Below are 13713 nucleotides of genomic sequence, written 5' to 3'. Positions count from 1 at the left end.
TCAACACATATGAGCCATGTTCCATCTTTATTTGGAACGAATAGAATCAGCACGACACATGGACTCACTCTCCTCTTCACATAAACTTTGTTGATAAGCTCCTAAACTTGTCTTTGCATATCTTTGGTGTCCTCCTTATTGCTTCAACAATACTACTTGTTTGGGAATTGTGATCTCGGCACAAAATCAATTTGGTGCTCAATTCTCCGAAGAGGGGGCAATCCACTTAGAAGTTCCTTTGGAAAGACATCCTGATAATCCAGGAAAATAAAGGAAATAAAATTGGAATAGAAGAATGAGATTTGTTAGTTTGTAGCACATGATCCCTATGTGTGATAAGGATCAAAGAGCTCTCGGACTCAATTTCCTCCTTATCTCTTTGTAATTAGCCAACAATACTTGGGCTTTTCCTTCCAAGATTTTCATTTCCTCTTCTTCTTGGCTCTCGTCCTCCGCATGTTGCTCCTCACAATTCTTATTCTCCCTCAACTCACTCATCCTTTGATAAACATTATTGACTTGAGAGGGTGACATAGGGTAAAGAACATACTTACGATCATTCAACATAAGTGAATACTTACTTGTTGATTCTCCCATCATGTTTGGGTGACCGATCATGTTGTCAAGGCCTCTAGAGTAAGAACATGACAAGCTTGCATTAGGAACACATTACATAGTATCTCATATTGATACTTCCCAATTTTGAACTTGATGATCACTTGTCGATGTATCCTCAATTATCCACAGCACTCAACCATTAAAGCTTGTAAGGTGTAGTATGCTTAGTGGTAGGAAGTTTCAAGAATGCCACTAAAGCGGTACTAGAAACATTTGCACAACTCCCATTATAATGATTAAGGAACACATATTATCCTTCATAAAGCATTTGGAGTGAAATAAATTATCTCTTGTGCTCAGATTATCCATGGCTTTACTAATCATTGCTCGCCTTACCACATATAGAGGTCCAACACTCTCTCCTTATTTGGAACAAAGATCCTGTTCCTCATCTTCCCCATATTCAAACTCATCCTCTTCTTGAAAATCTTCTTCATATACACCTGTTGGTTCTTCCTCAACACTAAGAAATATTTCCCCTCTTTGCATTACAGCAGTCAATCGATTGGGGCACTCATGCATTATATGACCCCACCTCCTACATTTGTTACATTGAATACCTTTAGGAAATTTGGTTGCGTCATTGCCACTCTTATCTATTGGAGTTTACTTTAAAATATTCCCTTCGAAGGGCTTCTTCTCGTAAGTCTCTTTGACATCTACATGCTTGCTCTAACTTGATGATATTTTAACTCCCTCTTTGTTCTTGCTTCAAGAATTGGAAGATGAATTCTTATACTTAGACATTCACTCCTCCTTGAATTCCATATCTATATCATGGTATGCCTCAAAGGCATCATTCAAAGTAGCAAACCTATGGATGGTCATCTGCAAAGAAATATCTTTGTGCAACCCTACCTTGAAGCATATCACAACACTGATCTTCAATCTCTCTATATTCTAGCTTTATGAGTATGTTTTGGAACTCATCATGATAGGCTTTAACACTTCTACTTCCTTGCCTCAAATTGTACAAGTTGGCAAGTAACCCTTGGTTGTATCTTTCCCGTACAAATTTAGATCTCATTAATCTTTTCAATTCTGGCCATGGTGGAAAATGGCCTTCTTGAACAATTAAGTGATACCTCTTCATGTATTCCCACAATGTGACAACATACCCTTCAAATTGAGCGATTACGTAGCAAGTACTTTTGACCTCCGTCAAGTCATTGACATTGCAAATCCGGTCACATTGTGACTCCTGTTCTAGATAAGCGTTGGGATTTCATGCCCCTTTGAATAATGGAAGAGTCGTTTTGATAGAGTTGATGCCAACATCTCGGCCTCCTTGGACACCTTGGTCATTGTAATGGTAACCCCTTTAACGTCCTCCTTGATATCAATTACCTTGTTTATCTCTCTAGCTTTTTGACCAACTATTTGATCTACTTTGACTTCCCATTGGTCACCTTGAGGCTGGTTTTATCCAATGGCATTTGACCCAATCTACCTCTTGTTCCACCTTGCAAGATCTGACCTTTTGGTCGATTCCTTGGTGATTCATTCCATGGTGTTTCTTCACCTTCACCTTCATAGCCTCCTTGATCTTCATCATTCCTCACCTCAATCACATGTTTTGGTCATAGTTTTTGTCTTTGGTAGGGAATATTATGGTTAAGTGGTGTTTTACAAGGATGACTTTGATTTGGTTTGGAGCTTCTTGACTAAGAGAGAAATGGAATGGTCGATTGTTACTTGGGCTATTTGAACCCAATTGATTGAAGGTTGGGTGCAAAGCTTGGTAGAGGGTTCCGGGTGTGAGAGTAGAAGAATGAGTTAGATCGTGCCCACTTGTAGAAGCACAAAAAGCGGCTCGTGGTTTAGATTCATTGGAATTGGATTGACCTTCCATGATGGCCATCCTACCATTGATCCTTGATGTATCACCTCTGACATTGTTCAATACTTCCAATAAAGTGCCAAAGTAATTTCTCTGATAGGTCTAGAGTCTCATTTCATGTTTCCATTGTACTCGACATTAAGACAACTTACAAAACAGCAAATAATGTTATTGTTAATAAATTGAACTCACAATCACTTATGCTTACACACCTTTTATTGCCTCTCAATTGCGCGACTAATATTGACAATTGTTCATACTCAGTTGATCACACTACCAATTTATACTCTTGGTCAGAATAGATTCTTGTTTTAAGAAGAATGGACGACTAAATTAAACAAACAAACTTGAATCAAGAATTAACTACGAAGTAAAACGAAAAAAGCGCAAAAAGAAAAGGCACAAAAAAAGAAGTGAATTCAATAACCGATGGTCAACAAGTAGAGTATTTAAGAGTAGAAAATCGGTTTAAGATTCTTGAGAACGTTTGAGAATCAAAAGAAAAGAAAGTAAGAATTTAAAACTTGAGATTAGGAGTAACTTGAGTCTGTGATCTCCGAATGACCTATTTTCTTCGCCAAAAGTGAAGTTCAACTCACCAACTTTAAGAAGGACTCGCCAAACTTTACAAACGGAGAAGGAAACATGATGATAGGGGTGGTAATTTCGTGATGCACCAAAATAACTCGGTGACCAAGGATTGATCTCGCCAAAATTTCCTGTAACTCCATCAAATTGACAGCCCTTTCAGTGACCAACCTGCCCAGATGGCTAGGCTCCGAATGGACTAGGCGAGCTAAGTCGTGGCTAACCCAATAGTCCAAGATTTGCACCTACAAAGTCCAAAAATTAAGCCACTGTGGTCCCCTCCCCCCTGTCACTTGTCCTTTAGTATTTACCCTTTTAGGTGAATTCGCCCTTTTGTTAAATACTTTTCCTCTTTCTCTTTCTTTCCTTTTGAATCAAACCCTTTCTCTTTTGAAGATTCCTTTCTTGACGATTTGAATGTTCTTCAATCTTTATCGTTCTTGAACTTGAACTTTATCTTGATCTTGTCTTCTAGTTGAATCTAAGGTCTTCAAGCTTGATCTTGAATTTGGCAGTCTTGATCTTGATCATTCTCAATCTTGACTTGAATTTTATCTTGATCTTAGCTTTTAGTTGAATTCAAGGGTTTCGAGCTTGATCATGAATCTGATAGTCTTGTTTTTTATCGTTCTTGAACTTGAACTTTATCTTGAACTTGAATTCTAGTTGAATCCAAGGGCTTCGAACTTGATCTTGAATTTGGTGGTCTTGATCTTGATCGTTCTTGAAGATTATCTTGATCTTGCTTGAATTCTTCAACAATTAAATTTGAAGACTGAGTTCTTAAACTTGTAAAGAAATTTGTGGCTTTTGATCCACGAGATTTGTGTAGATTCTTGTGTAGAATTTTTGGTCCTTTTCTGAATTATGAGGGCCCCTATTTATAGTTTTAGAATAGAAGATTTGTTATAGGAATAGAATTCGCTTCGGCCAATCAAATTTAAGTGACATGACATATGAGCTTTATGGCGCAGGCTTTAATTAAATGTATATTTATTAGATTTAAATACTTAACTCAATTATATTAATTCATTATATTTATTTGGACTAATATATTCATAAATTTAATATAATCCGAATTATTTTATAAGTTTATATTTCATAAATTTTAAATGACTACAAATGCCCCCTTCTACAAGTCTTGTCAAGATAATTCATCTTTCAAAGACTAGGCTTAAAGAATTTGAAGAATTGGACTTCATCTTGAAGGATTTGAAGACTTCAACTTGCAGACTTAAAGAGTTTGAAGATTTCAACTTGCAAACTTGAAAAATTTGAAAACTTCAACTTGCAGACTTGGAGAATGTGAAGACTTTAACTTGTAGATTTGGAGAATTTGAAAAATTCAACCTGCATGCTTCAAGAATTTGAAGGCTTCAATTTGCTAACTCGAGAATTTGAAGGCTTCAACTTGTAGACTTGACAAATTTGAAGACTTCAACTTTCAGAGTTAAGAGATTTGAATACTTCAACTTGTATACTTGAAGAATTGGAAGATTTCAACTTGCATACTTGGAGCATTTAAAGACTTCATCTTGTAATAACTTTTATTTATAGGGGTTTGTCCCTATTGAGTCACCACTAGTTGGTGCAAATCTGTATTTTTATGAAAGATTACTCATAACTTTAACTTTCATATGACAGTCAAGTTGGAACATTTAGCTTTTTTGACACTCATGCAATTAAAATTAGGATATATTCTAATTGCCTACGTACCTCAATGAAGACGATCAAGTCACAATGTAGTTCTAGGATAGTGAGTGTTTTTTTTTGTTTTTTTTTGTCGTACACTTTTTATACTCTTGTAGGTCAGGAGTGACATGCACTTTAGGCTCGTACCTTAAGGATCATTTTAACTTAAAGATTTAGCCCAAATTTAAAGAGCTTTATAATATAAAGTTTTGGCTCGTGTCTCAAGGAATATTTTAATTTGAAGATTTAGCTCAAATTTAAAGAGCTCTATGATATACAATTTAGGTTTGTGTCTCAAGAATCATTTTAACTTAAAGATTTAGCTTAGATTTAAAGAGTTAATGATATATAGTTTAGGCTTGTGTCTCAAGGAGCACTTCAACTTGAAGATTTAACTCAAATTTGAAGAGCTTTGTGATATACAGAAGATCATGTTTTAAGTTGCATTAATACTTGAAGATTTAACTCAAACTTAAGTATTTAAGTGACATACACTTTAAGCTCGTGTTTCAAGGAGCATTTCATCTTGAAAATTTTAACTCAAATTTGAAGATTTAAGTGATATACAGTTTAAGCTCGTGTTTCAAGGAGCATTTCAGCTGAAGATTTAAATAAAATTTGAAGAGATTTGTGATATAGAGTTTAGCCTCATGCATATAGGAGCGCTTCAACTTGAAGATTTACCTCAATTTTGAAGTGTTTTGTGATTTGCAGTTTAGCCTCATGCATCTAGGAGCATTTAAATATGCATTGACTCCTCAAAGTCATCTTCAGATGTAGACTTGCCCTAACTTTGGAGTTCTTCTATATCTTCATATTCATGAGGTTCATAGACAGACAATCGTTGATTGTCTCTTAAAGTCAAACTGAATTCCATGTAATGTGCACGAGTTGCCAACTCTTCGAATGTATTGAATTTTAATCCTTGCAAGATGTAGTGAAAACGCCAATTCATGCCTTTGATGCACATTTCAATGCTAGAAGTTTCACTAAGACGATCTTTGCTGTTGTGGCTCAAACTTCTCCAGCGGTTGATAAAGTCAAAAACTAGCTCATCTTCACCTTGACGAGCCGTTACAAGTTCAATCATACTAATGACGCATCTTGTGCTATAGAAACGATTGAGGAAATCTTGATCTAACTGCTCCCAATAATATATTTAGTTCGAGATCTATGTACCAATCAAAGACATTATTTTTGAGATTGAATGAACTCTTTAACAATATAATCACCATATGTCCCAGCTTCATTGCAAGTTTCAATAAAGTGCGCTATATGCTGTTTGGGATTTCTTTTGCCATCAAATTTTTGAAGCTTAGGAGGTTGATAACCCTCAGACATTTTTAAGTTATCAATTCTTTGTGTATATGGCTTTGCATATGTAGAATAAAATTTGGATGGGGATTCAGACTTGTCTTTGATAACCTCCATGATAAAGTCCTTCAACTGATCAATGGGAATCAAACCTCTAGCGGAGAGATGAATCTCTTTGATCTTTGTTTGCTTTATGAAAAACTCTCCTCCGTCTTGAATTATATGAAGCTTTAAAGATTCTTGACTCGATCTTCTTTCGATCATGTTATCCATCTTATTTGTTAGCTTGAAAAGTCTAACATCTTGTTCATGAGCACACTTTGTCACACCTTCAATTGCTTTAGTCAAGCTTGCTAGTCATTCTTCTATAGTGTAAGTCATTTTGATATTCTTTGATGCTTGATATTCTTTGATGCTTGAAAAGTTGAAATGAGAGGTATAGATTATCCACTGGGTGTGCCAGAATTTGTAGACAATAAAATTTTGCGTTGAGAATATAATAATCAAGAGCGATAAATTATCGCAACAATAGTTTTATTATTTCAAAGTACGAGTGCTACAATCTCTATAATTCTTCTGGATTTGTTTTTTTGAATATAAATTCAAGGGCTCGTGAGATTGATCTTGAATTTGATTTTAACTTGAAGTTGAACTTAATCTTGATCTTGATCTTGAACTTGAACTTTATCTTAATATTAAACTTTGAACTTTATCTTGATCTTTACTTCTAGTTGATGTCAAGTGCATCGAGCCTGATCTTGATCGTTCTCGATCTTGACTTGAACTTTATCCTGATCTGGATTTCTAGTTGAGTTCAAGAGTTTCGAGCTTAATCTTGAGTCTTGTTCTTGATTGTTCATGAACTTGAGTTTTATCTTGATCTTGACTTCTATTTGAACCCAAGGTCTTCGAGCTTGATCTTGAATCCAGCGTTCTTGATCTTGATCGTTCGTGGGCTTGAACATTATCTTGATCGTTCTTGGGCTTGAACATTATCTTGATCTTGAATGCTTGAATTATTCAATTCTTAAACTTGAAGACTTGAATTCTTTAACTTGTAGAGAAATTTGTGGCTTTTGATTTACGTATTTTCTCTAGCTTCTTGGCCTTTTTTGTAAATGATGAGGACCCCTATTTATAGTTTTAGAATAGAGGAGTTTTAATAGGAATATGATTCCCTTTGACCAATCAGATTTAAATAACATCACATATGGGCTTTATGGAGCGGACTTAATTTAATTAACTCAATTATATTAATCCATAATATTTAATTGGACCAATATAAATTTAATATAATCCGAATCATTTTATAAATTTATATTTAATAAATTTTATATGGCTACAAGGCTACTTTGAAGAAGATGACTGCCTTTTATTTAATTTTTTTTTAAAATTTTAATGTCTCTTTTTCTTATAAATTTTATTTATACTTGCTTTAAAACACGTGCAATCATGTGTCATTCCAAGTCAGCAATATTAATGTCGCATGTGTTCAGTTAATTATCAAATGTGTATAATATATTGTGTTTTCGCGAGTTTAAAGATTCAGTTGACAAAGTTGTAAGTATAAGGATCTAACATACAAACGGAGGCAAGTACAAATACCTCTCAACTATTCCACCTTTACTCTTACACCACCAAAAACATCTCAATTATATCTTTTTACTTAATTTATTGAATGTGTGAATTTCATATTTATTAATTCAAGAAACATATCTCAATTTTAAATTTGACTACTACTAGTTTATAAAACTATTTAATAATAAAAATAGTACTAAATATATAACAGATTTTTTAATTTATTAAAATATATAAACAAAATTAAAGTATTTCTTTTAGCATAAGAGCAAGTAATATGAAAGTAAAGAAATACAAACTAAAGGGTGATAACGTTTGTTTAGACTTCATAGTCATACTAAATATCAAATAGAAATGTGTATATTTATCTCCTCTGAATCCACAAGCAAAGAAAGGTAGGCGGCCTATGCATGGTCTCCGTGCGCCCGGCTAGGGCCTTCAATTTGTGGGACGTCGTTTTGAAACTCACTAAGCACACATGTTCTTTTATATTTAGGAAAATCTTTGCTTTAGAACTCTCTGATACAGATTCAAAATTTATTTTTAGGTGAATATTTGCTTTAGAACTCTTTGATACAAACCCAAAATTTATTTTTAGGAAAATCTTTGCTGTAGAAATCTTTGATATATACAAACCCAAAATTTATTTGAAAAATTAGTGTTCGAACTTTTAGTGTTAATCTCATTGCTACCATCCGGCCTCTGACCTTCGATATGTACCTTGACCTCTTTCGTTATATTTTCTTTTGCTTTTGTTTGTTTTTATACTGTATAAATATCTATTCAAAAATTTATTTTTAGTCTTTGATTCTATGGTTATCCTATGTTGACAATTGATTGTATATTAAAATAATTGTTGTTTGTTTTTCAAAATTTTAAGTTTTCAAGGCAAGAATGGTTTAAGGTGATAGTGAAACTAGTAAACACTTGTCTTAGGCCCCGAACTATTAATGGTAAATTTAATAATTTTAAGAGATAAATGTCAATAACACACCTAAACTATCTTTTTTTTTTTTGAGTTTCACACCTAAACTATTGAGAGTGCGAGCTTCATACCTAAACTATCATTGTTAACTTTGAGAAACACACCTCAGTGGTGTGTATAATACTCTTTCTTTTATTTGAAAAAAACTGACGTATGACATTCCACATGGATAAAAAATTCCACCTTGACAAAAATTAAATAATAAACTATTAATATTAATTAAAAATTAAATAATTACAGTATTACTATCTATAAAAAAAATTAAAAAAATAAATTTAAATTTTTATTCAAAAAAAAAATGCCCACTAATTCCCCTCCCCCCCAAAAAGAAATATTTGATATTATTTTATTTTTAAAAATAAAAATTCTACCCCATCCTCTGTAACCCTCTGGTCCTATTTTTTTTTTCATTTTACTGATTTTGTGTTAGATATGTGTGTATATATATTTTTAGAACACAAATTAAAATATTTCGATATGTATACATCTAAAAAAAATGAGAAAAATTGAAAGCGGAAGGTTAAATGGGGTGGGCAGAATTATCTTTTTATATAAAATTTATATAAAAATAAATGATATCTAAATTAGTATTTGAGAGGGGAGGGGGGGGGGAGAGATAAAGTGAAATAAAATTTAAATTCTTTTATAAAGGAAATATATATATAAAAAAAAAGTTAAAAAAGGGCCGCAGGGTGTGTGGGGGAGGGGGGAGGAAGTGATGGAGTGAGGTAAAAAAAAATATTTTGCATTTTATTTTATAAAATAAATAATAATTTTTTTGGATAATAATTTTAAACTTTAACTAATATTAATAATTTATTTAATTTTTGTCAAGGTTGAATGTTTTTTTCATGTGGAGTGTGATGTGATAATTTTTTAAAATAAAAAGGAGTGTATTACACACACCATGATGAGAGTCATATAAAAGAGAGAAGTGTGTTTCTCAAACTAAAAAATGAGATTTTAGTTATGAAACTCACACTCTCAATAGTTTAGGTATGAAATTCAAATAAATAATATAATTTAAGTGTGTTTTTAAAACTTCTTTCAAGTTCAATGAGAACAATATTGAAGATTATAGTAAAATTGTTCAAAAGGGAATAAGCACATCTCTAGGCGTCAACGTGCGTGTTACAACTTGTTGACTGACCATTTTTATATGGAAGGTCGCAGTTTCGAACCTACGAAACATCTATTTTTAATTCTTTTTAGTTATAATTTTATGTTAACATTAGTAATGAAAATATATTTTTTTATGTATTACTTATTTATATTTTAGTTATATCTTCTATGATACATAAAATAATATATAATTTTTTGTAATTTACACCTACATTAATTATAAATGTTTCTAATAAGTTTTATGCTAAATAAGTATTGAGTGTAGCAAATATCCCAATGATTTAAATTCCAATATCCAAGATGCGTATGATGTGTGGTAAAGGAAGAACAAGACAAAACCAAAATTGTTTGAGAAAATAATAGTTGTGAGTGAGTAAGCAGAAGAGTGTTTTTTTCTTATGTGTTTTCCTAACCTTATAACTCGGATAAAAGGAATAGAGGAACCGTGTGTTTTTCTTATGTGTTTTCCTAACCTTATAACTCGGATAAAAGGAATAGAGGAACCCAAAAATAACTATCCCAAACTCAAATCATGAGCTTCACATTCATCAAACCCTCTATTCCTAGTCCTACATTGGAATTGCTGCACCCTTTCAGTAAATCAGTTAAAACGCATTACTTGCATCTCAAATTCAATCTTTTTATAATTAATTCTGCTTAACTAATTACCTCTTTTCACTTTCTCAGCAGCTAAGGCATTGTCCAACCTCACCTTTTGGAAATAATGCAGGCAGGAGGCACCAGGTAGGTTTTACATGTTACTATTGATTTGAACAAGTATGGTTTGCAAAAGCATAATTAATGCTGTGGATTTCTATGATTAGATTGAAATAAACAGAGTGAAGGCACTCCCAGATTGGCCATTAATGGCAGTATTAGTTGAGCATATGGAAGGTCAAAGAGACCTCATAACTCATAAATCTGTTTGGCATCTTAGTGATGAAGCCATGAAGAATGTCTGTGAGTAATCATTACTTACTAATTCATTTTTATCATTCTAATTCAAAATTCTCACACCTAATTTTTTATTTTAATTTTCTCCATTGTAGATACATTTTACATCATGTTCACTGTTTGGGGATGCTGTTTCTTCGGTTCTACCAAAGTAAAATTTTTGAAATTAAACTTCATAAAATTGAGTTGTATCTCATTATTATGTGTCTTTTTTTTTTAGGATCCTTACTATGATTCAGAACAATACAGAGGAGATGGAGGTGATGGTACTGGACATTGGGTCTATGAGAAGGTGCAGTTTTTCTTTTCCGTTTTCTATCATGGTTAGAAAATCAAAAGGGAAAAATACCCTTTCTTGTTCACGACAAAGAAATGTTTATAGGTTTCGGTTAATATGTCGTTTGGTTGAGAACAAGTTATATTAGGATTAACTATAAGAATAAATTATTTCATCATGTAAATGTGATAACTTATCATAAATAATCTTAGGACTGCTTAATACCTCCAACCAAACACAGGATAAAACAGAGATTATTATAGTTTATACCTCACATGCGAGTTTTAGCTTTGACAGGTGAAAAAAAGGTTTTTAAAGAGTTAATTCTCGTCTAAATCTTGAATTCTTGATGTGAATGTTTTTTCCATTAAAAGAACATCTCTCGTTTCTAAAATAAAACTAACTGAAATAATTTTTATGCATATAAATGTCAAAATCATACTAGCTAGTTTCGAATGGTCTGAATTTGTTTCAACATGAATTTTGGCACCTAAATGTCCTATTCAAGATATATAGATATCTTTACAAGGTGTAATGCCATGATATTTGTGTAGCGAATGACACTACGAATCTGATTTTGTGATGGTGCAGCAAGAAGACATCGAAGAAGAAGCGAGAGCAGAGCTGTGGCGTGATGAACTGATAGAGCAGATTGAACAAAAGGTTGGGAGTCTTCGAGAGCTTGAAGAAGCTGGGAAGAAGGAACAGTTGGTCAAATGATCATCTTTATATGTGCTAAGAACAAACTTTATGATGCTTCCCAGTTATGTATATACAATATATGATTTCCAGTTCTATACAACATGGCTGTTTTGCCTTAATTCAGTGTTATGTTGCAAAACTCAGATTTCCCCTTCAAAATGTTGTCTTAATGAACTGTCACAATATCAACATTTGCACTGTACAGAATCAGTTCTCTTTTTGTATTTGCTCCTAGCAAGTCATGCATTGCTCTTTTAACAAGATTCATGGCATACACATCACGAAATCAAAAATTACTTCAATAATTGCCAAATTGTTAACCCTTTGGGTTGGATCAGTGGTTTAACCTTGGGACTTCCATGTTTGAAACCCCCTGCCAGCGAAAGCATGACGTTTGCCTTTTGGGTCGAACTCATTGCAGCAGGCTTGCAAGTAGTGACCTATTGCATAAGAGCTAAAAAATTACCTTGTGCGCACCCAAAGGATAGTAACTGTGAAATCCCGTTGTCTTCAAAATAAAATTGAAAAATAACAATAATGGCCAATATGTTCCCTCCCTGGTTGAGGAGATTGGAGGGAATTTTGGCTTAAAGCTACAAAAGATATCATCTCTGAATTTACATTCAAGACTGCATAGTTTTTTATTGACTGATAAACATTGTACAAGTGGCAATTTGTGTACAAAAAATAGTGATATGTAGGAACCACGTCTTTGATAGATCTCCAGAAAGAATTGAAGATGTTGTTAAAACATTACAGGGAAAACTGATAAAGAGAATCTGCTCCTTTGATAAAACTGAGAGATAATAATCACTCAATTTTGAATAGCTCACTTACAAATTTACTCAATTTAAATTATTTACATAGAAATCACTCAACTTTATTTGATAACTCGAAAGTTACTAAATTTAATAAAATAATTAAGAAGTCACTCAAGAAGAATGTTGGAATCGAAGACGAGAAGTAATTACTAATTATGTTAGTGTAGGGGGGCATTTTAATATTAAAAGAATGTGCATATTTATATTGTCATATTGACCGTTTCATTGTTTCATTTATACATACGTTTGTGAATGTTCATTGGCAGAATATGGGAGTAACTACATTAATATATTGGAGTTAGTGCCATATGCATTAGTACATTTTTCATTGTCATATGCATTTCAGTTATGCATTTCTCAATGTCATTTGTATTGCAGTTATGCAAAATGCCCATGATGGCATTAGCTGTTGATGGCATTTGTGCTCACTTCATTGTTACTCTTAATTCTTCCATTATTCTTGTAACTTATGTAACTCCTAAGATCATTATATACATTATTTACTATAGCATAATCTTCCTATTCATTGCTTGAAAGACATTCTCAACTATAAATAGTGGTGGTCTTCATTTGGTTTGAGACACACAACACATAAGAGAAAAATTTAGAGTGAAAGAGCAAGTCAAAAAGAGAGTTCTTATTTGTTGAAGGGAGGTGTTCTTTTTGTGGAGCTTTAGACTCAACTCTTGTCCAGATTTGTTGAGCTATCTTCTGTGTAAAGGTTGTTGTATCCTGAAGGGGACAAGTCAAAGAGAACTACTGCTGGATCGGTAAAAAACATTTGCAGTTGGCTTGAATCTCCTTAAAGAGAGCGAGATATTTGTGCCTCAGCCTTGAAGAGATTTATTTTCTTCATTTTTTATTTTCAATTGCTATATTGTATTTTTTGTTATCTAGTAAGTTTTTCACTATCAATTTTCAGGAGAATCAACATGGATACAATTGAACAAACCGCGAATGTCAATATGGGAGACCTTAACAAGCCATTTCGGTTCAATGGTAACCATTTTAAGAGATGGAAGGGTAAAATACTTTTCTACTTAAGTCTTCTCAATGTTTCTTATGTGTTAACTGAGAAGAATCCTAATAAAGAAGGCATCACCTCTATGAATGATGATGAAACTATTTCTCATCTAGAGAAAGTGGAAATTTATGATGGTGAATCCTATAAGTGTTCGGTATTATCTTCTTAATTGTCTATCTGATAATTTTTATGATTATT

At 32.9% G+C, this 13713-nt stretch overlaps 1 protein-coding gene across 2 annotated transcripts; it reads left to right on the top strand.

Moving 5' to 3' along the window:
• The first annotated feature begins 10143 nt into the window (after positions 1-10143).
• On the top strand, positions 10144-11880 carry LOC107005166 (photosynthetic NDH subunit of subcomplex B 4, chloroplastic). 2 transcript variants are annotated; one of them, XM_015203686.2, is made up of 6 exons: positions 10144-10341; positions 10428-10481; positions 10562-10697; positions 10787-10842; positions 10912-10983; positions 11560-11880. In XM_015203686.2, the coding sequence occupies exons 1-6, from the start codon at positions 10270-10272 to the stop codon at positions 11686-11688; spliced, it is 519 nt and encodes a 172-aa protein (XP_015059172.1). In that variant the 5' UTR covers positions 10144-10269; the 3' UTR covers positions 11689-11880. The 2 variants fall into 2 exon arrangements, with proteins under 2 accessions (XP_015059172.1, XP_015059171.1); XM_015203685.2 differs by having other exon boundaries at positions 10146-10341; positions 10425-10481.
• Positions 11881-13713: the final 1833 nt, after the last annotated feature.

Source organism: Solanum pennellii, chromosome 12 (assembly GCF_001406875.1).
Source record: "Solanum pennellii chromosome 12, SPENNV200".
NCBI lineage: Eukaryota > Viridiplantae > Streptophyta > Magnoliopsida > Solanales > Solanaceae > Solanum > Solanum pennellii.
This window is presented reverse-complemented; position numbering and strand designations above follow the sequence as displayed.